Source organism: Sus scrofa, chromosome 1, assembly GCF_054392235.1.
Source record: "Sus scrofa isolate SSC_HxYL_T2T_F1_AM1 chromosome 1, Sscrofa_HxYL_maternal_Yorkshire_Landrace_v2.0, whole genome shotgun sequence".
NCBI classification, from domain to species: domain Eukaryota; kingdom Metazoa; phylum Chordata; class Mammalia; order Artiodactyla; family Suidae; genus Sus; species Sus scrofa.
Window position 1 is genome coordinate 284,843,857 of NC_139383.1, and position 26,116 is coordinate 284,869,972.

The 26,116-nt window shown below is 58.1% G+C and overlaps 1 protein-coding gene and 2 non-coding genes across 52 annotated transcripts in view; all 3 read left to right on the forward strand.

The window, feature by feature from the left end:
- Positions 1–26,116, forward strand: part of PRRC2B (proline rich coiled-coil 2B) — a 92,490-nt gene that overhangs the window by 60,006 nt on the left and 6,368 nt on the right. For 6 of the 50 annotated variants that reach the window (XM_084999341.1, XM_084999419.1, XM_084999471.1 and 3 more), the window contains 17 exons: positions 571–886; positions 3,040–3,257; positions 5,654–5,849; positions 10,650–10,866; positions 14,953–15,149; positions 15,462–15,607; positions 16,207–16,348; positions 18,314–18,396; positions 18,742–18,927; positions 19,066–19,263; positions 19,613–19,699; positions 20,364–20,468; positions 20,602–20,794; positions 21,476–21,573; positions 22,500–22,633; positions 23,162–23,402; positions 25,907–26,086. In XM_084999341.1, coding sequence (XP_084855467.1) covers positions 571–886; positions 3,040–3,257; positions 5,654–5,849; positions 10,650–10,866; positions 14,953–15,149; positions 15,462–15,607; positions 16,207–16,348; positions 18,314–18,396; positions 18,742–18,927; positions 19,066–19,263; positions 19,613–19,699; positions 20,364–20,468; positions 20,602–20,794; positions 21,476–21,573; positions 22,500–22,633; positions 23,162–23,402; positions 25,907–26,086 — 2,937 coding nt within the window. Of the gene's footprint in view, positions 1–570; positions 887–3,039; positions 3,258–5,650; positions 5,850–10,649; positions 10,867–11,550; positions 13,627–14,952; positions 15,150–15,461; positions 15,608–16,206; positions 16,349–18,313; positions 18,397–18,738; positions 18,928–19,065; positions 19,264–19,612; positions 19,700–20,363; positions 20,469–20,601; positions 20,795–21,475; positions 21,574–21,868; positions 21,930–22,499; positions 22,634–23,161; positions 23,403–25,906; positions 26,087–26,116 lie in introns of all 50 variants that reach the window. The other 44 variants (XM_084999362.1, XM_084999436.1, XM_084999486.1 and 41 more) reach the window with 24 other exon arrangements.
- Positions 21,221–21,306, forward strand: LOC146407315 (small nucleolar RNA SNORD62). Its single transcript, XR_014832286.1, has one exon. It is a non-coding gene; the product is annotated as a small nucleolar RNA SNORD62 (small nucleolar RNA).
- LOC146407316 (small nucleolar RNA SNORD62) lies at positions 25,227–25,312 on the forward strand. Its single transcript, XR_014832285.1, has one exon. It is a non-coding gene; the product is annotated as a small nucleolar RNA SNORD62 (small nucleolar RNA).

Genomic DNA, 26,116 nt, shown 5'->3' on the forward strand with positions numbered 1-26,116 from the left:
GTTGCTGTGAGCTATGGTGTAGGTCGAGGACGTGGCTTGGATCCTGCGTTGCTGTGGCTGTGGTGTAGGCCGGCAGCCACAGCTCTGATTGGACCCCTAGCCTGGGAACCTCCATATGACGTGGGTGCAGCCCTAAAAAAGAAGAAAAAAAAAAGAATCCCTTTGAAACCTTATGTCCGAGTGTGAATTTCAATTTCCTGTGGGGCTTTTAGCTAAAGGTTTATACGTTTTCATGGGAGAGGTAATAGAGCAGCTTTGCGGCTTCTTGCTCCTGTTTTTTAGCTGCGGAGGCGCCCATCTCTGGGCCCACTGCAGTGGTGAGAGTGTCCCTTAGCTGAGTGTGCCCCAGGTGTCAGCCACAGCATTGAGAGCTTTGCACAGAGCTCACTGCACCTTCCCAGTCAATCCCAAGGGCTTGCTTTGTCATCTGCACTTTACACGTGAGAAACGAAGGCGTGTGTGCGCCGGCCCTTGCCCAGACCTCATTCCATGTAGCGGAAAGGGCAGAGCAGGCGTGGAGCCCAGGTGACAGGGACCCGGACCTCATCTGGAACTTTCTGCTCCTGGCAGAAGTCCTCCATGGGCACCGTGTTCCGGCAGCAGTCTGTCGAGGACAAAGAGGACAAGCCGCCCCCACGGCAGAAGTTCATCCAGTCCGAGATGTCCGAGGCTGTGGAGCGAGCCCGGAAGCGCCGGGAAGAGGAGGAACGCCGGGCCCGGGAGGAGAGGCTGGCCGCATGTGCCGCCAAACTCAAGCAGCTGGACCAGAAGTGTAAGCAGGCTCAGAAGGCGAGCGAGGCCCAGAAGCAGGCGGAGAAAGAAGCCCCCTGCTCTCCAGGCTCTGAGAAGGCGCCCCCACAGGAGAACGGCCCTGCTGTCCGCAAAGGTAGGCGGTGGGCCCTCGGCCCACGACCCAGAAACCTTGGGCTGGTGTCTCTGGTTGGCTGTCTGCATGGCCCTGGCTGCTTGGCACAGCCCATGGCTCACAGCTGGATTGGGAAGCCGGGGTCGGTGAGGGTCTCGGCCTGGTGCTGCTACTGAGGCCACTGCCTGCACGCCTCCCCGCTCTGGCATGTGTTTGCTTGTGTGTTTGCTTGGGTGACGATGGCGGGTTCCTCTGGGTGCTGAGGGCCACGTGAGATCACGCGCACAGGCACTCGACACGTTTCAGGATTCGGAAGTGCCCACAAACTCGGGGTGACAGCGCCAAGTTTGGCGCGTCCTCAGGGGAACGGCACCAGGTTTGGCGCTGTCACGGTTGCTGTTGCCCTAACCCCCACTGCTCAGTCAAAGCCGCAGGCGCTGGAGGGCTGGAGTAGAAGCACGGGCCTTGTTTCTTTCTCATGACTTTGAACGAAGCCTGCCTGCATACTGGGATACATTTTTCCTGAGATTAATTCTAAAAGAACTGGCTCATGTTCCTGCACAGGAGAGGCAAACAGTGTTACATGATGGAGGGTGTCTCTGTTGCAGGTTTTTGTTTTGTTTTGGCTGCACCCTGAAGCTTGTGGAAGTTCCCGGGCCAGCGATCAAACCTGCGCCACGGCAGCGACCTGAACCACTGCATTGACACCAGGTCCTTCCCCTGCTGCACCACAAGGGAGCTCCTCTCTCTTAAAGAATGTGATCAGCTGTGTTCTATGTGGTTTTCCTTTCCTTTCCTTTTCTTTTCTTTCTTTTTGGTCTTTTTTAGGGCTGCACCTGTGGCACATGGAAGTTCCCAGGCCAGGGTTCGAACCGGATCTGTAGCTACTAGCCTACACCACAGCCACAGCAACACTGGATCCTTAACCCACTGAACAAGGCCAGGGATCGAACCTGAGTCCTCATAGATGCTAGTTGGGTTCGTTACCACTGAGCCACAACAGAATGCCTTATTTTCTTTACTTTCTTTCTATTTTTTCTTTCTTTTTTTTAAATAAGATGCACTTGAGAGGGGCACACCTACAGCATGTAGAAGTTCCCGAGCCAGGGATTGAACCCGTGCCACAGCAGCGGCAATGCCGGATCCTTAACCTGCTGCACCACACATGGGAACTTATTTGTCGTTTTCTTAAGGCAGCTAGTCGAGAGGGTTAGGGTTAGGGTTAGGGTTAGGGTTAGTTTCAGTCACTGAACGCTTCTCAGATGGAGGTCCGTCAGTACCCTTCTGGCTAGAGAACCCGCAGCAGTTGACCTTGTCCTTCTGTAAATGTCCTGTCCCCGAGGTCTGAGTGAAGCCCGGGCCTGGTGCTGGGGACTCGCGGGGGGTGGGGCAGGTGGCGGAGTGTCCAGGAAGGGGTTTGCAGGATGCGGGTGGGCAGTGCCCGTGGGTCCTTGGGCAGTACTGGGTGTGGAGTATGCCTCAAGCCCTCTGCACCTGCCCTACCCTGCCCCTCAGTGTTCCTCTGGAATGCTGGGTCCCCCAGGCTTGGCCTAGGCATTTGTTTTCCCTCTGCTGTAGAATTAAGGCAGATGTCGACCTCAGTAAAGCTACAAGAAGAAAAAAGAATGCAAAGCTAGGCTGGGCCAAAAAAAGGGCATTTCAGGGAGCATCATGGTAGGAACTTGGGTGGAGTACTTCTGCTTGCCAGGCGCTGCTGCAAGTATGTGGGTTCCATCTTATTTAATCCTCACGAGCCCTGCGGGTGGTGCCCGTGTCCGCACCTAGCAGATGAGGACACGGGCCAGGAGAGGTCGGCTTGCCCCACAGCCCGAGGCCATGTGGATTCACGCTGCCCGGTGAATGGATGTGCGGGCCCTCTTCGAGCTCCCGGCTGCTCTCTGACTTACGGGGGCCCGTTTTAGCCGCATCTCTCCCACCCGGAACCAGGTCCCAGCCCTCCTGCTGACTGCGTGACCTCAGGCAGTTCCCTCATCTCGAGACCCTAGACTCAGAGTGACGTTGACAGGGATCTCTGCGCTTGGGCGTGTGAGGGTCTGGGGGTGTGAATAGCCCAGCAGGGAACTGTAAGCGCCAACAGCAACCGCAGACACGTTTGCTGTGAAACATTGGCTCAGCTAAGCATCCGGCTGTTTCTCTGCATCTTTGTTCTGTAGGCTCCCCCGAGTTCTCTGCCCAGGAAGCCTCCACCACATTTACAGAAGAAGCCCCCACAGCTCCTCCAGCTGTGGCTCAGAGCGGCGGCAGTGAGGAAGGGGCCAGGGAGGCTGGGTCCCCTGCACAAGAATTCAGCAAGTACCAGAAATCACTTCCTCCCCGATTCCAGCGCCAGCAGCAGCAGCAGCAGCAGCAGCAGCAGCAGCAGCAGCAGCAGGTAAACAGAGACGACATCTAGGAGGTGTGTCCACAGAGCTGCCTGTCGAGCAGGTGTTCCCTCTCTCTTGCCCCACACGCTCTTCCGTGAAAACAGACAATAAAATCCATCCCCCTATACCCTGGTTACCAGCAGGGACGCCAGGACTTGGGGCCCTGGGACATGAGCCCTGACTGCTGGTTTCTTCAGGCACTTGACCCTGTGAGTGAAAACCTCGGTGGTGGTTTGTAGACCCCGTTGCTGATACTGCTAAGGAGCGGGTAGTGCTCTCTGCGTGGTTTTCTCCGTTGAGAGTGGTACAGCGTGGCCAGTCCTTGCACTGACTGTGGCCCCCACCCTGGGAGCCTCCTAAGGAGGAAGGAGGGCCTTGGGAGCCGCTTGGTGAGCTTGAGAGAGAGATGGGCCAGCTTTGAGGTGGGGTGTAGGTCTAAAGGTTCTGGATCGGATAGCCTTGGGTTCTGGTCCTGATGCTGTCGCTTGTCTGGTCACGTGTGTCCTTGGACACGTCCATGTAACCAGAAGGAACGAATGCCTGCCTCTCAGGCAGTGCGGGTTTTATGATGCCTGTGAGCTGGCTTATCAGTGTTGTCTTTGTTTGTGTTTCATAGACCTTAAAAAGGACCTGCGTTTTGCTCTGAAGGTCAGTGGGCGGCTCTTGTGTGCAGAGCAGTCTTCTGTAGGCCCGCTCGCCTTCTCAGCCAGAACCACTCCCTGGTGGTTATTTATTTGTCTTACAAGTTAATCAAAGAAGGGGCTTATTTTTCATTTTGCGGGAAACCGAGATCACGCACGGGCAGTCCTTAGCTCGGCAGCTAGATGTGTACTAAGTTATTACCAGTCAAAATGTTTCAGGAGTTCCTGTCATGGCGCAGCAGGGAGGAATCTGACTGGGAACCATGAGGTTGCGGGTTCGATCCCTGGCCTCGCTCAGTGCGTTAAGGATCCGGTGTTGCCGTGAGCTGTGGTGTAGGTCGCAGGTGCAGCTCGGCTCCCACGTTGCTGTGGCTGTGGTGTAGGCTGGCGGCTGTAGCTCCAATTTGACCCCTAGCCTGGGAACGTCCACATGCCGCAGATGTGGCCCTAAAAAGCAAAAAAAAAAAAAAAAAAGTTTCACGGTGTGGGTGTCCTGGGGAAACAGATCAGAGTTTCCGGCCTTTCCCAGAATCTCCTGTACTTGCCTTTAGAACCTTCACCCCAGATCCTCCTAAGCAGGGTTCCAGAAGCTCATTGCCTCCTCTGCTCTAAACAGGAAGTCACGTTCATTGTGCTTCTGCAGTGTGAGCGGCTCAGTGCCGCTCCCCCTGGGCCTGCTGAGAACCACCGATGACTGGGGAGAGCCCTGCAGTGGTAGACACAGCAGTCACAGCGGCTCTGGGTAACTCTTCTGGGGTCACTGGTGGGTAAAAAGCCTTCTCTAGGAACAGCAAGCGGTCTGGACGTGCTGGCAGGCGGACTGTCTGGTCGGATTCCTCGGGGACCTGGGGTCTAGACAGGAGGAGGAGCCGTGGGCAGAGAGCCTGTGGCCTCCTGTGGGGCCAGGAGGGCTCTTCTTACTGAGTGCCGAGTGCTCCCAGAGGTGCCTGAAGTGCCGGCGAGCCGTCCAGGGAACCCAGCCCAGGCTGGGCTTGTGCCAACGGGCTGGCAGGAAAGGGCGTGCCGGGTCGGCTGGCCTCCTCGTCTGACTCTGCGCCGGCGTCCTGCCAGGACGCTGGCTGTGGATGCACCTGTGAGGCCAGCCCTGGAGGTGACAGGTGCTGTGGAACAGGGTCTGCAGTGAACCCTCACTGGGTCCGGGCGTTGATTTTTGACACTTGATTGAGACTTTATGTTCATCCTTTTGTGCGGTGAATTTTCTACGTACCAAGTCTGGTGATAGAGGCGTGGAGCCCAGAGCCTGGGCAGCCGTGGGAGGTGATTAGAGAGGCCGGTGGGGCAGGAGCTGCCAGGCCCTGGCGTCACGAGCCAGCCTGTGGGATTTGGGCGCCTAGGTGGAGAGCTGGGGTCAGGGCATCTCTGCGGAGAGCGGATTGACGGACGTCAGGAGGAAAGAGAGGAGGGGCACCCCCGGGTGGTGGGTGTAGACAGGGAGCGGTGCCCTGGGAGCCGTGCTTTCCAGGTCAGCTCCAGGAGTGTGTGGTCTACATGAAAACCCAGTCGGCCTCGTGCAGCCCAGGAGCCCAAGGCCCAGCTGTGATGATGGCGCGACTGTCCATGAGTCCTGGGAGGGGCCTGAGCCCGAGCGCTGTAACACCCTGGGGCCTCCCCTTTGGTCTTCTGTTCTGGGCCGGGGTTTCTGTGCCACCTGACAGGAGGCTGGAAGAGCGCAGGTGCGCACGCACAGCCTCTGGCTGCAGCCCCGTGCAGCCCCGTGCAGCCTGAGCTCTCTTCCTGGTCAGGAGCAGCTGTACAAGATGCAGCACTGGCAGCCCGTGTACCCTCCGCCGTCCCACCCGCAGCGCTCCTTCTACCCGCACCACCCTCAGATGCTGGGCTTCGACCCCCGCTGGATGATGATGCCCTCCTACCTGGACCCGCGGATCCCGCCCGCGCGGACCCCCGTGGACCTCTACCCCTCGGCCCTGCACCCCTCAGGTAAGCACGTGGCCGAGTGGGCCATCCCGCTGGAGAGCCCGGGGTGGCAGGCGGTTGAAGGGTGCTGCCTTCGGAGGTCGACAGACCCCCTGGATTCCGTCTGTCCTCTTTGCCAGTCTCACGCCAGTCTGAGTTTACCCTCCTTGTTCGCAGGAGGAGGGTAGGGTCCTAGCGCCCGCCACCAGGAGTGTCTGTCTTGCCTGTAAACTGCTTTAAGTTCTGTATTCTGCTGCGTCCTTTCGTCCCTTTTTCCATTCTCAATATTCGTTTCTCTCTCTCCTCTCTCTTTTCCCTTGATTAGTCTTTCCCAAGGTTTGTCTAGCGCCGTTTTAAAAAGCCTCTTTTTGGTTTCTTAATTCCTCTGTTTCATCTGGTTTTTATTTTAACTCCTCCCCCCATTATTTCCATTGAAATTATTGTGTTCTTTTTCTAACTATGTTCTAACTAATTATTTATCTCATTGATTTCTGATTTTTCTGGTGTATTAAGTCTCACCTGAGCTATGAGCCTCTATGAGTTTTAAGATAAAACATTTTGATTTTTTAATGTTTTTTGGCCGCACCTGTGGCGTGTGGAAGTTCCCAGGCCAGGGATCAAACCCGGGACACAGCAGTGACCTGATCCACTTTATTGACAACATCAGATCCTTAACCCGCTGGGCCGTGTGGGATCGCAGACGTTTTAAAGAAAAGCTGTACTGAAGTTTTGTTGAGTTCTTACAGTGTTGTATTAATTTCTGCTGTACAGCAACGTTGTTCAGGGCTGTGTATACAGACTCTCTTTGTCCTGTTTTTCCGTTACGGTTCATCACAGGATAGTGAATGTAGCGCGCTGTGCTGTGCGGTAGGATCTTCCTGTACATCCATTCTCCCTGTAACAGCTTCATCTGCTCACCCCAAACTCCAAATCCATCCGTACCCCTCCCCCCGATAACCGCAAGTCTGTTATTGTGTAGTTCTAAATGTTGGTCTGATTTGTTACCTTTTTTTTTTTTTTTTTGTTTTGTCTTTTTGCTATTTCTTGGGCCGCCCCTGCAGCATATGGAGGTTCCCAGGCTAGGGGTCGAATCAGAGCCATAGCCACCGGCCTACGCCGGAGCCACAGCAACGAGGGATCCGAGCCGCGTCTGCAACCTACACCACAGCTCACGGCAATGCCGGATCCTTAACCCACTGAGCAAGGACAGGGACCGAACCCGCAACCTCGTGGTTCCTAGTCGGATTCGTTAACCACTGCGCCACGACGGGAACTCCTGTTACCTTTTTTGAGTGGCGATTTTTACTGGTATGTTGTCAACTATTCGAATGTGGAGTTTTAATACGACCTTGCGGTTAATTTCTCATGTGGCTGCCTTGTAGTCGCATAATGTGGTGTGTATGAGAGAGACCAGCAGTCTCACACTTTTTCTCTTAATACCAGGTAAGAAATATTTTAGGCTTTTTGGAGTGCCCTGGTGGCCTCGCGGTTAAGGCTCTGGCATTGTCACAGCTGTGGCGAGGGTTTGAGCCCTGGCCTAGGGACTTCCGCATGCCACGGATATGGCCAAAAACAATACGTTGAAGTATTTTAGGTTTTGAACCACTATTCCCTTCCGCTGGTGTAGAACAAAAGCAGCTGTAGGCAGTAGTGAGCAGATGGGTGTGGTGGTGTGCCAGTAAAACTTTATTTTTAAAAGCAGGTGCCAGGTCAGATTTCACTCAGGGGCTGTGGGTGTGCCACCTCTGGTATAGATCGCTTGGCGTTTGTTGAGGTCTCCTCTCTCGGCTCGTACGTCTGTTTGCTTGAGAAGAACGCGTTCTTTGGAAGTGGTACGTTAGACTGCGCTTGCTCATCATGCTGTACGACTGTGTATCCTCACGGTTTTTATCCCCTTGATCAGTTACCAAAAGGTGTGTGGACATTTCCCACCATGATTGTGGATTTGTCAAATCTTAGAAGCCTTGTCAGTTTTTGCTTTGTCTGGACGTGTGCAGGCTTGGAGTCACTGTATCTATCTGCAGCAACACCGGGTCCGTAATGCATTGAATGAGGCCAGGGATTGAACCCACAGCCTCAGAGACCGCATCAGGTCCTTAACCCGCTGAGCCTCATTGGGAACTCTGGTTTTACTCATTTTGAAATTTGTCACTTTAGTTGCCAGAGTTGGTCCCTTTAAGTTTATTGGGATTACGGTACTCAGATGTCCTCCTCTTGTATTTTATGCTTTCTGATTATCATTCTTTTCTATGCTTTTCTTATTAGTCTTTTTTGGGGGTCGAGTTTTCCTGTTCTTTTTATTTTCTTTCTACGTACCATTTCTACTTCGTGAGTGGTTGTGTTAAATTCTAATATGCACCCTTGACGTAGCAAAGGCTAATCAGTGTCTTTACCCTGAACCCGAGCTCTGATTACCTTGTGATTTTTTGCCTGGGATTTTAGTTCTTCCTTGTTTTTTTTGTTTTTGTTTTTGCCTTTTGCTTTTTTAGGGCTGCGGGTGTGGCATATGGAAGTTCCCAGGGTGGGGGTCAAATAGGAGCTACAGCTGCTGGCCTGCGCCACAGCTGTAGCCCTAGCAATGCCAGATCTGAGCCGTGTCTGCCACCCACACCACAGCTCACAGCAACTCCAGATCCTTAACCCACTGAGAGAGGCCCGGGATCAAACCCTCATCCTCATGGATATTAGTTGGATTTGCAACCCACTGAGCCACAACAGGAACTCCCAGTTCTTAGTTCTTCCTTGTTTTTATTCCCATCAAATTAGTTATTATTATCTGTGTTATTTGATTTGATTTGTGCTTAGTTTCTTTGCCACTTTTCCTTCCATCTTCTTCCTTGCGTCTTGGTATTTGCTTTCTTTTCTTTTTCTTTCTTTTTTTTTTTTTTTTTTGTGTGTGTGTGTGTCTTTTTGCCGTTTCTTGGGCTGCTCTCGCGGCATATGGAGGTTCCCAGGCTAGGGATCAAATCAGAGCTACAGCTGCCGGCCTACACCACAGACACAGCAACGCCGGATCCTTAACCCACTGAGCAAGGCCAGGGATCGAACTCACAAGGTCATAGTTCCTCATCAGATTGTTTCCGCTGCACCAGGATGGAAACTCCTTTTTGTTAAATTTTTAATTCCTTTATGCTTTTAATCATTTAAAACGTAATTTTTTAGTGTTTTACATTTTAATCTGTTGCCCGAAGTTCTTGGGAAAGGTACGTAATCCTGTGAGCATGCTGTGGCCTCAGGGCCAGTTGCTTTCACAGGCGTTGGCTTCCTTTTGCATGGCCAGGTCATTCTCAGCAGAGCTTTGTTCATCCTGGGGATCTGAGAGTGTGCCCTCCAGTGTGGTTTAACTTCTTCTTTTGCTAACCTCGAGCCGCCTTTTACTTTATCTTGGGAAGTTTCTGGAGCGTGCTGGGGCTATAAATCTGAACTCCAGCCCCTTCCCCAAACCTACATGAACCCTGGCATGTGGCTGTGAAATCTCAAAGAGGAGTTGTCCTACCCTGGCCCGGACCCAGACCAACTCAGGCATCTCGCTGTACTCAAGAGCATGTATTTTTCTGGTTGAGGACCGTGGCCCTTCGAGGGGCTCAGCTGCAACTCTGACTTGTGCAGCAAACCCCCAGCTCCTGTCCTGTGAGGCGCTGAGGACCAAGCCCATCGGTTCTGTGTCCGACAGGCGTGTGCCTTGGTTCCCCTCCAGGAAGCACCAGCTCGTGCCGCTGGCCTGTGGCTCTGATCTCAGCTCCCTCGGGTTTCCTGGGTTCTGGGGAAGCTCAGCTCTGCAAGTGAAATGTTTACGATGTTCGGTCTGTAGCATTTGTATGAACAGGAGGCTTTTTCAGGTGATAGGAGCTGCCATGTTGCCAAAAATAGGTCAGCGTACGGTGCTGAGCAGCTCTGCACACCTTGTAATTAATCCTTGATAAACTGTGTGTAATTTTAGGGGCGCTCCTCCCACCACCTTACTCAGGCTAACTTTGTGTTGGAGTCACGTATTGATGGCACTGGAACAGAGCACTCCACGGCCGAAAGAAAGCCTAAAACCACTGGCCTGATGCAGAACCATTTTCTTGGTCAGATTACCTCAGCTTAAAAATGGGCCCACAAGATTGCAGGCCAGTCATTACTAGCTTTGTGAGGGATTTGAGAAATCAGGTCTCCTTTTCTCCACAGTGAGAATGGCCGTTAGTGTCACATGCACAGTCTAGCCCCTTGTCCCACAGACGTGGGCAGAGGCCATGGAATGGGGTGCCCTTCCCTGGCCAGTTCATTCCGGGGGACTGAGGTGTCAGCTTTCTCGCAGCCTCCTCAGGCCAGTTAACAGTTTGTTGTCACTTGTACATTCTCCCCGCCCCCACCATTCCCTGTACAAGATGTGGGGTGTCCATCCTAGGGTTAGAATTACAAAGAGCAAAAGCCCAGGCACCTTCCGTGGGTTTGGAAGCTGGTAGGTGCTGCCTCTTGGTTCAGCGACCGGCTTGTCCTCCTTGTGTCCGTGCAGAAAACCTTCAGGCAGCTCCCTCTCTGACAGTGCAGCTCTTCAGTTTGATGTTGCCAGTTTCCAGTAGTCAGGGTTTTAATACCCTTCAACACAGGGGCTCCCGTCCGGGAACTAAGACTGGGCCTCACAGGTCTCTGAACAGGCCTTTCAGATGGCATGTGTGTGCGCCTTCGGTCTCCTGTGATCAGAAAGGTGAGAGCCCAGTGATGCTGAGCAGGTGGGGTGCCGTGTCCACCAGGCCTCTGGGGAGGCTTGTCTCCTTTGGGCCTGTGGTTGACCTTTGGCTTTCTAAACAAGGTGACGGGTTGGTTCTTTGCCTTCTTCAGGACTGATGAAACCCATGATGCCCCAGGATTCCCTCAGTGGGACTGGCTGCCGCTCTGAGGATCAGAGCTGTGTGCCCCCACTGCAGGAAAGGAAAGTGACCGCCGTGGATCCAGCCCCTGTGTGGAGCCCTGAGGGTTACATGACATTGCAGAGCAAGGGCTACTCGCTCCCCCACCCGAAATCCAGCGACACTTTGGCCATGGACATGCACGTCAGGTGAGAGACAAAACTGGGTGCTGCTGACCTGCAGCTGAAGGAGGGGTCTCGGGTCCTGATGGAGATGGGCTCTGGAAGGAGGCCCCAGCCCGGGAGACCCTGCCTGAGGAAGAGGTTATCTTCGCCTCTGGGGAGGCTGCGTGTGATGCGGAGAGCTCGAGGCGTTTGTGGGAGAGGCGCGGGTGGGGTCCGAAGGCCCAGGACAGATCCTGGGGTCAGAGGCAGAGCCCGCGGAACCTTGGGCAGGGTGAGGGCTGGGGTCCTCGCAGGGCAGATGGGCTTGGGTGCGTGTGTACCGGCTCCTTCCTGGGCAAGCAAAGCGAGCTGGCCCTGCCAGCCCCGGACTCTTCTTGGACTCCCAGGCTCCAGCTTGTTTGAACCAGAGGATCCCCAGCTGCTCACTGTCCTCAGGGCGGCACGCTGAGGCCACCAGCAGCCACTGATGTCTTCACTCTCTGGACTCCAGGGCCACCAGCAACCCATGGCCTGGCATCTCTGAGACCTGTTTAAAGATAGCGCGCATGTTGGTGCTTGTGGTTTTTTTTTTTTTTTTTTTTTTTTTTTTTTTTTTCTTCATTTTCTTTTTTTTCACTTTTTTATTTTTAAAACTAAACTCTGTGTTCAGCATGGAAACCAGGAACCAGGCTCCAATCGCATTGACTGATTTTTCTGGTTCCTTTTCAGGAATGAAAGCTCTTACTCTGCCTCACCTGGAAGGTCAGGGGGCGTTAGTGCCCAGCGCGATCTCCTTGAGGAGAGAGGCGAGGAGTTCTTGAGTGCTTTTGACAAGAAGGCCCCCGCAGACTTTGACAACTGTGTCTCTTCTCAAAGAATAGGCCAGGAGCTTTTGTTTCCACCCCAAGAAAATGTTCAGGACGCAGGTGCTCCTGGCAGTCACCCCCCAGACCTCAGGTGCTCCCCACTGGAGCCCGACTTTGTCCCGGCTGAGAAAAAGCCCGAGTATAGCAGCTGGGACATGAGCCACCAGCCCAAGGCCGCGGACACAGCCACCAGTGTCGAGAAGGAGGCGCCCCCGGAGGAGCCGTCCTTCAGCGTCTCCTCCTGGGAGAAGGAGGGGAGCCCCAGCCAGCCGCCGGCCCTGGAGCCCGAGTGGCCGCGGGAAGCCCGGGGCGCCAGCAGCCAGCACCAGGAGCAGCCTGGCAGGACCCGGCGATCAGGGCCCATCAAGAAACCTGTCCTGAAAGCCCTCAAGGTGGAAGACAAAGAGAAGGAGCTGGAGAAGACAAAGCAGGAGCCCGCGGAGGCCGGGGCCCGCCTGGCCCAGGAGTCGGGGCCGGGGCGCAGCGCAGCGGAGGACGAGGACCTGGAGAAGGACCCTGCGCTGGCCAGCTTGGCCCCGGCCGCCTCGGAGGATCCGGGCTCTGGCCGCGCCAGCTCAGGCCGGGAGGCCAGCAAGCCCGAGGAGGACGAGAAGCCCGCCAGGGCCTGGGAGACCAGACCCTCCCGGGAGGCCAGCCACACTCCCCCCACAAAGAGGAACAACTGGATCTTTATCGACGAGGAGCAGGCCTTCGGGGGCCGAGGGCAGGCCCGGAGCCGCGGTCGCGGATTCCGAGAGTTCACCTTCCGCGGGCGGCCCGCGGGCGGCGGCAGCCTCTGCGGCGGGGGCGTCCTCGGGGCGCGGGGCCTCTACGGCAGCAGCCAGAGGAGCAGCCGAGGCCGGGGACTGCGGGAGTTCGGGCAGCCAGAGGACTTCCCCAGGGCCAAGCCCCGGCGGAGGATCGCCAGCGAGACCCACAGCGAGGGCTCCGAGTACGAGGAGCTGCCCAAGCGGCGGCGGCAGAGAGGCGCGGAGGCCGGGGACGAGGGCCCGCGCCTGGAGAGGGAGGAGGCCGCCGTGAGGAAGGGCGACTTCAGGGAGTCCTGGCGGTCCAGCAGGATGTACCCCGAGGACCACGGGGGCCTGGATGCCAAGAACCGAGGCCCCCGGGCCTTCGGCCGGGCCCTGCCCCCGCGGCTGAGCCACTGCGCGTACGGCCGGAGAACCTTCGTGGCCAAAGAGTCTGCCCACTGGCAGAGCAGGAGCCCCGGCGCCTCCTGGCAGGAGTACAGCGCCCCGGACACGTGCGGGGCCCGGCGGCCCCTGGACAGAGACTATATCCCAGACGCCTACAGACACTCTGAGCCCTTGGGCGCCCGGGGCTTCGAGGACGGCCACGTGGAGGACAAGAGGCCCTTCTTTCAAGACGACCATGCGGCAGATTCTGAAAATGCTGAGAACCGGCCCTTCAGGAGGAGGCGGCCCCCGCGCCAGGACAAGCCCCCTCGCTTCAGGCGCCTCCGGCAGGAGCGAGAGTCCCTGGGCCTGTGGGGGCCAGAGGAGGAGCCGCCCCTGCTGGCGGGCCAGTGGCCGGGCCGGCCCAAACTCTGTCCCGGGGACAAGAGCGGTGCCACAGGCCGCAGGTCCCCCGAGCTCTCCTACCAGAACTCCTCGGACCACGCCAACGAGGAGTGGGAGACCGCCTCCGAGAGCAGCGACTTCAGCGAGAGGCGGGAGCGGCGAGGTGGCCACGGGCCCGAGCCTGACCCCCAGGCCGATGGCAGCCTGCCAGGGGCGAGCGTGGGTGAGAAGAAGGAGCTGGCCAAGCGGAGCTTCTCCAGCCAGAGACCCCTGGTTGACAGACAGAGCCGAAAGCTGGAGCCGGGAGGGTTTGGGGAGAAGTCTGTTAGGCCAGGTGGTGGCGAAGCGTCTCCCCGTTATGAGAGCCAACAGAATGGGACGCCTTTGAAAGCCAAAAGGTAAAACGCAAACCACATCCCAGGTTCTTTTTCGTTGCTGTTCTGTTGAAGCCGTTTTTTTGCAGGAGCACGTCATGCATGCGTGTCCTGCCGTGGGTCAGGGCCCCGACCCCCCTCCCTCTGGGTCCCCAGGGGGACCGCCCACCAAGCCATTGTGTGCGAGCGTCTCCATCTCTCGCTCTTGCACTGCTGTCTGCTTCTCTTGTGGCGTTTGTTGTTGTTGTTGCTTGAAAAGCAAAGCCAGAATCCCCACCCTGGTGGTCCCCATGTGTGGCTGTCCCGGCCCTGTCCTAAGACTTCAGCCTCTGTGTCCCCTTAGAGCCCAGCCAAGGGGCCAGTGCAGCCGGTGGGGGCTCTCCCTGTGCACAGCACCTGCTGAGCACCGCCCAGGCCAGCAGGTGCCTCTGCTCCAGCTGCCAGGCAGCATCCTCAGCAGGGCACTGCTGACCTCCTGGCCCCGCGGAGAGGTAGAGATGGCTCTTCCCTGAGTGGCTCTGCTTCTCAGCAGCAAAGAGACAGTACCGCTTGGGGCACGGCCACCTCCGCCTGCCAGGAGCCAGGCAGCAACCAGAGCAGCCAGGCTGCCTGAGGTCGCGTGAGCATCCCTCGTCTGGAATCGGAGGCTTTGAGGTGGATGGTCTTTGTGCAGTGCCAGCTCATTGCCTGAGTCTGCCCTGGATCGGGAAGGGCAGGGCCCGTGCAGCCTGCGTTCCAGGCATGCCGAGAAGGGCTGCTTCCCGCCTCCCACCCCCAGAATGCAGGGCCCAGGAGCCCGGGCTCTAAGTAATTGTACCCCCACAGGAGGAGCCACCAGACAGTGCAGGTTCTTTCAGGCGTCACTCTAGCCTACCTCTCCAGGCCCCAGATGCCAGCACTTGGCCTTCACTTCTGATTTCTTCCGCAGGAGGCTGGTAGTAGGGCCAGGCCTGGACCCTCACTGGTCAGTCTCGCGAGAGGAGCAGAAAGTCCTGCAGCCCTGTTCTGACCCCCCCCCCCGCCGCCCCCCCGTTCCTCCTTTGCGTAGCCCTCCCTGGGTTGGCGCTCGGTGGGCAAGAAGAGAAGTATGGCTCTGGGAAGGGGGTGGGTTGAGAGCAGTTCCCTGTGAGCTCTGCCGTAGCAGCGCCGCTGGGGTGGCCTCCACCTGGACGCCAGCAGCACACGGCTACCAGTGAACAGCTTCTGCCGAGCACAGGGGACTCTGGGAGGGAGGGCCGTAGGTCAGGGCACCGTGTGTGTGTGGGCAGTGCGTGTATGCCCTCCTCCCTTTTCTCTCCTTCCCCAGCCTTTGGTCATTTCTGCACTAACGAGATTGATGTTCCTTTGTAGGTCCCCGGACGAGGCCTTGCCTGGAGGTCTTGGCTGCAGTGGTGGGAACGGCCACTACCCACTGGAGCGGGCAGCCCATGCCACCTCTGACATCTCCGAAGCCACCTGTGAGAAGGCAGAGAAGGAGGCCAAGCTGGCTGCCCAGCGGGCAGGCGAGCCTGGAGAGACCATGGCACAGTTTGACCTGAACTACGGAAGTGAGTGTCACTCCGTGTTTCCTGGGGAAGGACGTAGGCAGAGGGGCTGTGGCCCCCCGTGGGTACTGAGTTTGCCCTTTGATGAATCTCTGAGCCTCGAGGCAGGTTTTGGGTTAAGAGCAAAACACCGGGTTCCTCTGCGTTTTCACCGCTTTGTTCCCTGGACCCTGGTGAATGTGCCAAGGTTCAGGTCGGGCAGCTGCCAGGCCTTCTGAGCTGCGCCAGTCCTTAGATATCAGGTGCCTGTAGGTTGGGTTATTCTTGGGTTTTGACGAGTGGAAACACTGTCCCTTCTTGTAAATCTTGGTCCAGGTGCCATCATTGAAAACTGTGGGTCCAGCCCTGGGGAGGAGAGTGAGGCGGGCTCCGTGGTGGGTGAAGGCTTCATCGAGGTCCTGACCAAGAAGCAGCGCCGCCTGCTGGAGGAAGAGAGGAGAAAGAAGGAGCAGGCTGTGCAGGTGCGGGGTGCATGGTGACGAGGGCGCAGGGACGGGAGGGCAGACTGATGCAGGGAAGCCAGCAGGGTAAGAGGCTTCTTAACGAAGCCCAAGATGGCAGAGGAAGAAAGGCACGTTTACAAAGCGTGCACTGGCTCCCAGGCTTCACAACCCCGGCGGCCCCGTGGGAGGGGATGGGGAACCCCGATCTCAGAGGCTCACTGGTCCTGGGTGACACCAGCTGGCACGGGGCCGAGCAGGGTGCAGGTCTCCATCAGTCCCGAAGTCCATCTTCCTTCCGCTGCCCTCTGGCCGGAGTGGGACGAGACCTGTCACCCTGGAAGTCACCAGGGTCGGTGACTCTACTCAAAACAGAGTCCGTGCCAAGCACTGCACGCTCACCCCTGGAGTCTCAGCTCACAGGCCTCTGTCCACTCCAGGGGTGGGTTGCTCAGCATCACGGCTCACACATGGTTGAGGTCATGGCTGGCGGGTGTTCCGGCCTGTCTGGAGCAGTTTCTGATGGTGTGATGTGGGGTCTGGGATAGTTGTCCCGGCGAGAACGCGTCATTCTTCAGTCTCACGTCCAGACGGCACCGCCTCACCTTTTTTCTCCTTAGGTACCTGTCAAAGGTCGAGGGCTTTCCTCTCGTATTCCTCCTCGGTTCGCGAAAAAGCAAAACAACCTGTGCCTGGACCAAGGTGATGGGACCATGCCTGGCAATGGCCTGGGCACCGAGATCTGGGAGAGCAGCAGCCAGGGTAAGAGTTTGGTGTCTGGGCTCAGCTGCTTGGCCCATGGCCACCTCAGAGGCTCAGGGTCTCCCCTGGGAGCAGCCTGCTTGGGGCCGTGAGCACACCTGGAGCGTAGCCATTTCCTGGCTTTCTCTGCCAGCTCAGGGTATTAGATGCCGCCTTAGCACGATGTGGCAAGATTTTCCCTGCCAGGAATTTGGTGGCGAGCAAAGCATGCCATATCCAGTGTTCTGGAAAAGGCTCCCTCCCTCCCCCCCAGCGGAGGTCGCTCAGGGCGCTGCCCGGACTCCCTGCCCGCCTCAGTTATCCTTTTCCTTACCTGTGGAGGGAGGAACAGCAGACCACTGCTCAGGAGAGCAAGAGTCCAGAAGCTTTCCTGTCTGTGCTGTGTGCCCTTTTCTAATCAGGAGGCTCCTCCCTAAATGCCTTCTGAGACTCGAAACCAGACTGGGGTGGCCCTTACTTTTGAGAAAATTCGTTTCCCTGAAGTTTGGGGAAAAGAAAATTTTATCCAGTGCTATTTTTGTAGTAACTCTTCCTTTTATTTTATTTTACTTTTGCTTTTTCAGGGCTACACCCGTGGCCTATGGAAGTTCCCAGGCTAGGGGTCTAATCAGAGCTATAGCTGCTGGTCTACACTACAGCCACAGTAATGCCAGATCCGAGCTGTGTCTGTGACCTACACCACAGCTCATAGCAACACTGGATCCTTAACCCACTGAACGAGGCCAGGAATTGAACCACATTGTCATGGATACTAGTTGGGTTCGTTACCTCTGAGCCATAGCGGGAAATCCGTGACTTTTCATTTTAAAATACAAAATTATTTGGGAGTTCCCTGGTAGCTCAGTTGGTTAAGGATCCAGTGTGGTCACTGCTGTGGCTCAGCTTGCTGGGGCACAGATTCAATGCCCAGCCCCAGAACTTCTTGGTGCCCAGCTTCCTGAACTTCTGGAGGCAAAAAAAAAAAAAAAAAAAAAAAATTGAACCTGCCCCACAGACAGCAGTGACCCAGGCCGCTGCACTGACAACACCAGATCCTTAATCCATTGTACTGCAAGGGAACTCCTATGCAGATTCTTCTAGAATGCCTCCTTTGGACAGTGCCCTGGGGGGTACACAGGGGAGCTTGGAGAAATCCTCTGCGTCCGCCTTATTGTGTAGAGCAGCCGAGGCTTCCAGAGTGAAGTGACTGGACCCCAGAGCCACGTGACAAACACCTGTGAGCCTGGTTCGGGGCCGGAATTCTTTCAGTTTTACATCATGGCCTGTTTTCAGCTTCCTGGTTAAAACCTTGGTTCCAGTACAGTGCAGATTAACACTGGGGAATAGTCCCCTCTGACTGAAAGTGCAATAATTTTGATACCAGCTTGTTTGTAAGAGTGATGGTGTCACTGTCTATATGGCCAAAACTACCCTCCAGCTTTTGCTCAAGCAGCATGGACTCACTCAGGAGTCACCCTCGGTTATCAGGCCTTTCCCTCCAAGAGCCTGCAGTGTCCCGTTGGTTGCTCAGACCAGGGGTCCATGGATGGTTTCAGAGGGCCCCTGGCTCTTAAAAGAGCGTGTAAGGTTTTGTGTACGTACACAGGGTCTGTGGCTCTAATTGGAATCTCAGGGTGGTCTGTGAGCTAACAGAAGTTGGTTAATACCAGCTTGGGTTTTTCCAAGACTCATAGAAGGTGCCAGCTTATAGAAATAACTAGTTGGCTTATGTGAACAGAATTGCAATTGATGAAAAGTTTGTGTGTGTTTGCTAGAAAGCGTCATCAGTGAAATAATGAGAACCACGTTTCCAGAGCTCTGTCTAAAGGTACAGGTGTCAGACCAGCTTCTTGCTCACTAGTGTGTCAGTTGTGATGGAAGGAGGGCAGTTTGGGCACTGGGGACTGTGTGAGCTGCACTGTGCTTGTTTCTCCAGCCCGGTTGTCCTTTTTGGCGCCCTGACTCTCTGTCTTCCTCTCCTGGCAGCCCTCCCCGTTCAGGCCTCCACCAGCGACTCCTGGACCAAAGCTGCCCCTGCCTTCAGCAGCACTGAGCCTGGCACTGCCGAGGTGAGTGGCCACTGGGTCCTGAGAGTCTGCTCACAGTCCGCCTCTGCCCCGGCATGGCCGTGGCAGTGAGCCTGGCTCTTTGCTGGTCTCCAGTCTTGCCTTCCGGTCTATGTGAGAGGGAGGAGGAGAAGGACTGGCCAGGGACACCCACCCTGGGTAGGGCGGTAGCTGAGGGCCCCTCCCCCGTGCCTGGCAGTGGCCACTCACTTGGTTTGGGTCCAGGTGCAGCGAGTTGGCCTGGGGTTATGGGTTTGGGCCGACTTGGCGTGTTGGGAGGATCTCCAGTCGTCAGGACAGGTCAGCTGTCACCAGGGCGGGCTCTGAGTCATGTGTCTTGTACAGCAGGGTTTTAAGAGCAGCCAGGGAGACAGTGGTGTTGACTTGAGCGCAGAGTCTCGTGAGTCGTCTGCGACCTCCTCACAGCGCAGCTCCCCCTACGGAACCTTGAAACCCGAGGAAGTGAGTGGGCCCTGCCTGGAGCCCAAGGCTGACAGCCACAAGGAGCAGGCTCAGAAGCAGTCGGAGCCGAAGGTAACCCGGGAGTCTGGCTCTCGGGCTGGCAGCAGGGCTGATGTCTTCTGTCTTCTTCCCCGGCTCCCCAACCTTCAAAAGCTGGGGGTGCGGGTCGTTCCAGGCCATGTGCCTCAGCCTCTCTGCTTCTCCATCAAGGATTCAGAACAAGGCTCGGGGCAGAGCAAGGAGCACAGACCGGGACCCATCGGCAACGAGCGTTCTCTGAAAAACAGAAAGGGCTCGGAGGGGGCCGAGCGGCTGCAAGGAGCTGTGGTCCCCCCTGTTAACGGCGTCGAGATTCACGTGGACGCCGTGCTGCCGGTGCCGCCCATTGAATTTGGAGTCAATCCAAAAGTGAGGCTTTGATTCGTTCCCTTCTGCCCACCCCCACCCCACCGTTCCTGAGGAGGAAGGGGGAGCTGGCGGGGCAGGGGGCGCTGCTGTTAAGCTGCCTCTGGATGCCAGCCAGGCTCTTGGGCTGAGCAGGCCAGCAATCTTAGGTTGGGCAGGGAGCGGAGCAGAGAGGGTAAGGGGGTGGCACCCTTTCTTGGGTGCCGTCAGGAAACATCGGGCCATCTTGTTCACGTGGTGAATGCTGCTTCGTGAGTTTTTGAGTTGCTGAGGCTGTGGATCAAATTAGCATGTGTCTCTGCCAGAAGGTGAACCAGGATTGTTTCTGTGGGCTCTGTTCCCTTCCTTCCAGGACTCTGATTTCAGCTTGCAGCCTGGTTCTGCTTCTGGGCCCACAGGGAATCCAGTTGTCAAACTTCAGGACGCATTGGCTAGTAACGTAAGTCTCTGCTCCCCGCTCCAGCACTGCTGTCCCCGAGCCGGCAGGCCCTGAGCACAAAGAGCCTGGTGTGGTGTTCCGAGCCAGCCCTGGCTTTGGGACGGGCAGGCCTGATTTGAGCGCTGATGCCATCTCTAGCTCGTTACACATCCTGGTTTTGGAATATAAGATGGGACAGTCTGACTGCAGAGGTCTGGTTTATTTGGCCCTCTTTGATTCAGGTTCCAGGGTCACACCCTTGAGAATGCGGGGCTGAAGCAGTTTCTCTGCTCTGCAGTTTCTCAGAATCCCTCTAAGCTGCTGCTGGGTGCTGGCCGTGTGCAGGCAGCCGGGTCCAGCAGTTCAAGCACCTGTTACTCCCAAGGACCTCCTTTCACAAATGGGGAGGGGCTGAGACAGGGCCCGGCACCTCCAAGCTGGGTAGTGGTGGCCTGTGCCAGCAGCCAGTCCTGTTTACGCTGCCGAAACACAGCTGCCCCTGCAGAAGGCCTCGGGTGCGGGCGTAGGGGTGGCTCTCCACGGCCTTCTTTCAAGGCAGTCCCTGAAGGCAGCTGCTTGGAATTGGCGAGGGTCTCACGTACACGTGACCGAAACAGAAGGTGTGTCTGCAAGTGTCGCCCGGCTTCCTCTGGGCCCGCCGCCTTGCATGGTTTCCTCCCTCCAGGCGGGGTTGGCCCAGAGTATCCCCATCCTCCGGCGGGATCACCACATCCAGAGAGCCATCGGCCTCTCCCAAATGTCCTTCCCCACCGCCGACCTCACTCTGAAGGTAAAGCCGCCCTGAGCCCAGCCAGGGCTGCGCGGCGCCTTAGCCTGTGAAGGGCGGGAGCTGCCAGCCCCGGCCGCCCTCCCCCGGCCTCCAGGCAGTAGGATTCACCCCCCCTCCCTCCTTGCTTCCGAAGATGGAGTCTGCACGCAAGGCTTGGGAAAACTCGCCCAGTTTGCCGGAGCAGAGCTCTCCAGGGGGTGCCGGCTCGGGCCTCCAGCCCCCGTCCTCGGGGGGAGCCTCCAGTGGGGTCAGCTACAGCTCCTTCGGGGGAGTCTCCATGCCACCCCTGCCTGTGGCCTCGGTCGCACCGTCCGCTTCCCTTCCAGGTATCTCCGCCCGAGCCGGCTCCGGAGCCTTCCCCGTTCTCGTCACTCCCTTCAGTGGGATTGACAGCCCCAGGGGAGCAGTGGGGAGAGGGCCGCCGGCGTCCAGCTGGGTGGTCCCGGCTGCCCATGCGCTCGGGTGACCTGCACGTCTGCCCTGGGAAGCAGGACCATGTGGCTTTGGCGAGGCTCTCCCACCCCCTGGAGAGAGGGACGAGCAGACGGGGCCTCAGTCAGATCGTGTCACATGCAGTGGCCGTGTCATCGCCTGTGAACAGCTCCTTTGGGAGATGAGACAGGCTGAGGGTGGCCCTTTGTGGGAAAGAGACCTCACCAGGTGGTAGCCTGTTTGATTTGCCTTGTCACCGTCCTCATCCCTGTGTTGGTGCCCGAGGGAGCCCGTGGGGATCTTGAGGGCCCAGCTGCCAGTCTCCATGATGCAAGTCCAATAGATCCTTCTGACCCTCCACTGTGGACTCACTAGCAGGGGGCTGAAGAGGAACGTGACTGAGAGACAAGGCGGCCGGCCTTTATAGCGAAGCCCCTCCTGAGTGTGCGGGCAGTGGGCGCGTGGGCTGGGTGGGAGAGCCAGACTGCAGCCAGCCCCTCCCTCCCACTGATTCCCGGGACCTTCCGGAACTGCCAGACTTGATCCTGTTCTACTTCCTTGGCTTCTCTTTGCAGGCAACCACCTGCCACCTCTCTACCTGGACGGCCATGTGTTTGCAAGTCAGCCCCGGCTGGTTCCTCAGACGATACCTCAGCAGCAGAGTTACCAACAGGTGAAGACAGCAAGCCGGGTAGCCCACTGGGGGTCCAGGGGTGGGAGAGTGGGGGCACACCGCACGGTGTAATGACTTTCTTCATTGACTTGTTTGTGGTCTGTCTCATTCTCCGTACCCCTCACGCTGATGCCCAGCACCTGGCACATCATGGCAGCCAGTCAGTATTTGTTGAATGAGTAAATGAGAGTCAAGAGGAGGAATGGAGCTGAGTGCTCCAGATTCTGCTTAGTTTTCCTCCCTCCTGTACCCTAGCTGGGGAATTCACTGAAACGGAATTCTCTTTGGTGATCAGGTGTCCTTCTGATGAAGAGAAGAAAGGCCTAGACTCCCAGGCATGGATGCATTAGAAAGAGGTAGTTTTAGAAGCGAGCAGGTGTTTGTTTTGTGCAGGATCGGTGTACTTTCTATGCTGCAAGGGGATGGTTTTGGAAGTCTCCCTCCTGAGGCTGGTGCTGGGCCTTGCACACGGCCCCACAGCCCTGTGCCTGCACAGACCAGGGCCGAGTGCAGTGTCGGGGATGGAGCGCGCTGCCTGGCCTGAACTCGTTAAACAGATGCTCGAGCGTTATTACATTGTTCAGTTTTGTAAGATCTTGATCCTCACGTAGCGGGGTCGCCCCATGTGTACTTTCCTTTCTGTATGTTTTCCACTCGCCATTATGCTCCTGAAAGCCACCTCTGCGGATGTGTGCGGCTCGGCTTCATTCTTGCCGCCGCTGTACAGAGTCCAGCATAGGGTGCACCCTGGTGTGGAGTGGCTGCCAGTTTTTTGCTTTCTCCCAAGACCAAAAGCAGCACAGGCAGGACATGCTTGGAGTTCGCCTTTGGGGCGGTGTTCGGCTGCCCAGGGAGGCGGGAGGCGGGAGGCGGGGCGGACTCCACCGGGAGGACTGAGCCGTGAGCAGCCTGGTTCCCGCCCCCAGGCCGCCGCCGCCGCTGCCCAGCAGATCCCAATTTCTCTTCACACGTCTCTGCAAGCGCAGGCCCAGCTTGGCCTGAGGGGCGGGCTCCCCGTCTCCCAGTCTCAGGAGATCTTCAGCTCCTTGCAGCCGTTCAGGTGAGGCGCCAGGGCTGGGGGCTGGCGGCAGAGCCCCGCCCGTCCTCATGGTCCGCGGCCTGTGCTCTGTGCCGTCCCGCCTGGGCGCGGGGGGGGAGGGGGTGATTGCGGCCACTGCCCAGGGGAGGAACTGAGCCTGGCCTGGCTTTCCCTCTCTGTGTCCTCCTGGCCCTTGGCCGCTCTCCTCCGCCCACCTCGATCCCTTTGGCCCGCTCTCTGAGTCTGTCTGGCGTCCTGTGCTTTTGGCGTCACCCAGGTTTTCCGGTGCCTTGTACAGCCTGGGTGTGGCTGTTGACTCTAGGGACCCGCAAACCGTGGTCCCTAGACCAGCAGCAGCAGCACCGTCCGGCAGCTTGTGCTAAATGCAGGTTCTCAGGCCCCACCCCGGGCCTTCTGAGTCAGCAGCTTGGGGCGGGCCGACTTCTGCACTGCAGGAAAGGCCCTCTGGGGCCTGGTGTGTGCTCCTCCTGCTCGCGCTCCGCGGGCGCAGCCCTGCCCCTGCCCTGACGTTCTGTTTGGCTTTCGCAGATCTCAGGTGTACATGCACCCCAGCCTGTCGCCACCCAGCACCATGATCCTCTCTGGAGGCACAGCCTTGAAGCCCCCCTACTCGGCGTTCCCAGGCATGCAGCCTCTGGAGATGGTGAAGCCCCAGTCCGGCTCGCCCTACCAGCCCATGAGTGGGAACCAAGCTCTGGTCTACGAGAGCCAGCTCGGCCAGGCCGCTGGGCTCGGCGCCTCCCAGATGTTGGACTCCCAGCTCCCGCAGGTCAGGAGCTCAGCAGTCCCTCCTGCCTCAAAAGCACTGGGTCTCTTTCCCTCCTGACTGTGTTTCCCTTCTGTCTGCCTCTTTGTGTGCTGACTTAGACGCAGTTTGTGGCTGCTGTGACGGGTCCTCCGCCTGCTCTACCACCTCTGAGCAGCCCTGGGACCCGGCTTTCCCCTGGGCACTGCCGCTTCTGCAGCCTTTCTCCCCACCCTCCTGCGTGGGGCTCGGGGCAGGGCAAGTGTCCGTGGCATTCTCCCTGAGGCTTCCAGACTGCCCTCCCTCCCCCTCCCAGACCCCAGCTTTGCAGCCCACACACTGGCCCACCATTGCTGCCGTGAGCCCCACGTTGCTGGGCCCGGCTCGCCTTCCACGTCCTCCTCGCCGTTGGACCGTGGGCCCCGTTGGACAGTTCTGAGGGTCACGCCCCTCCTTTAGCCCCTGGCTCAGCCTCCAAGGTGGCTCCTGTTGCCGTACTCGGGCTTTGATGTCTCTGGAGGTGACCCTTCCGGGTCTCTGGCCCCCCCAGTTCTGTGGCTGCTTCGCTGCCAGTGCTCTGCTCTGCTCACCCCCAGTGTGGACTCAGGACTGCTGCTAGCTGTACCTCTCCCGTCTTGTTAGGCTGCAGGGTCTCACCCGGTCACCACGTCTGACTCTTCTCCCTCCAGTGACCCAACCACCTTTCAATCCTTTCTCCCGGTACCGGGGTCCCAGACCCCCTCCTCATCATTTGCACTCACCGCCCCCCACCCCTCCCTCCCTGTGTTCACCTGGCCTTCTCTGCCCAGCTGCCTGCGGCTGGAGGAGCACAGACCCCATCAGGCTGGATTGGGGCTGAAACAGCCCCCCTCTGGACAGCCAACCCCCGCGGCTCCAGGCACTTCCCACCCTCGCTGCCTTCCCCCCACTGCGCACGCGTCCTGGGCCGCCGAGGACATAGATGCAACATCTAGGGAGAGAGAACTTCAAGCTCCCAGCACATCTCCAAGCCCGCAAGGGGCCCCGGGGTGAGGGTGGGCGGCGTGCTTGTGGGCCTGTCCTCCACCCACGGCCCCTGCACACAGATGTGCCGCCGTGCTGCTTGCTGGCTGTGAGGGCCTCTGCACTGCACCCAGGCAGCCCTGTCGTCCTCTGGTTTTTGAAAAACCAAACCCCTCCAGGACACCCGTAGCTCCCATGGCACTGAGCCCGACGGTTGGCTCTTGGCCCTCTTCCTACTCACCTGTCGGTAGCATGTGACCCAGTGGCCACGCCTTCCTCCAGAGTCACATCCGCTCAATTCCCAGGACACTGCTCCTGGTCTGCCTTCTGCCTCCCTGGGGCCTCTTCCTCGGCCTCCTTTGCTGTCTCCTCCTCACCTCCCTATCCTGCAGGTCCTGTGCCTCTGGGCTCTGGCCTCTCTCTAGTCCAGTGGCTCTAAGCCTCACCCAGATTCACCTCTTCCCAGTTCCCCCAGATTTTTGGCTTCAGCCCAGATTCGTCTCTGCACCTGCCTACCAGCTCTGCTCCTGATTCTTGGTGTCTCGAACTTGAGGGAGCAAACATCATCCCGGGGGCCCTGCCCCCGCCACAACACCCCCGCTGATCCTTCAGCAAGTCCTGCCTCCCCCCTACCTCCCTGCCCCCCCACGCCCCCACTGATCCTTTAGCACATCCAGGCCTCCCACCTCCCTGCCAGGGCCCCGCAGCAGCTCCTGCATCCCCTCCTCGCTTCCGTTCTCGGCACTGCAGCCAGGGCACCCCCTTTAGCCACACTGCAGGTCACAGCACGCCCCTGGGCCAGCAGCGTAGGAGGGACAGGGGGCCTTGGGGTCTGGCTGCCACATGTCTCCGTGATGCAAGTCCAATAGATCCTTCTGACCCTCCACTGTGGACTCACTAGCAGGGGGATGAAGAGGAACGTGACTGAGAGACAGACGTGGCCACCCCTTCCCTGCCCCGAGGGTCTCCTGGCTCATCTCCCTCCTCTCACCACCCCGTGCTGGGCTGGAGGAGTGTCCCCTGGGGCCTGGGCTCGCCGCCTGTTCTTCTGTCAGTGCGTGCTCCCCAGCACAGAACCTCAGCGTGGATCCAGGTCTCCACTGTGCTTCCAGGAGTCCTAAGCCCCGGCCCCAGTGGAGTCTTCTTTGCCGTCAGCTTTAGAGGCAAAGCACAAAGGAGCCTTGCCTTGTGCCAGAGGGGCACAGAGACACACTTGGTGTCTGGCTCTTCCTCGAGGAGGCGTCTTGACCTCCCCTGACCTATGTCCCCACCCGCGACCCGATGCCCGCAGTCCGGCCCGGGCCCCCCATCGGCACCCTGCGGTTAGCGTCGCACTGCCTGAGACTCGCCCCCACTCGGAGGGGAGGACCAGGGAGGTGAGGAGGCCGCCTCCCTGGCAGAGCCTTGCGTCCAGCCCTCCGGAGTAAGAATCTGAAGTGTAGGACGTGGCTGCTCTTGGACGCGGGTGTCACGGCAGCTTGCGGCTGTGTCCCTGTCCTCTCCTCCTGACTGTCCCTGTCGTCCAGCAGCTGACGATGCCGCTGCCTGGCTCCCAGCTGCCTCTGCCTCGGTATGGCTCCGGGCAGCAGCCCCTGCTCCTGCCACAGTCCATCCAGCTGCCGCAGGGGCAGAGCCTCTCTGCCGGGGCCCCCCGAAGACTTCTCCCACCCGGGTCCCAGCCCTCGGTCCTCAACACCAGCAGAGAGGTGAGCTGCTTCCTCTGGCTCTGACGCCTG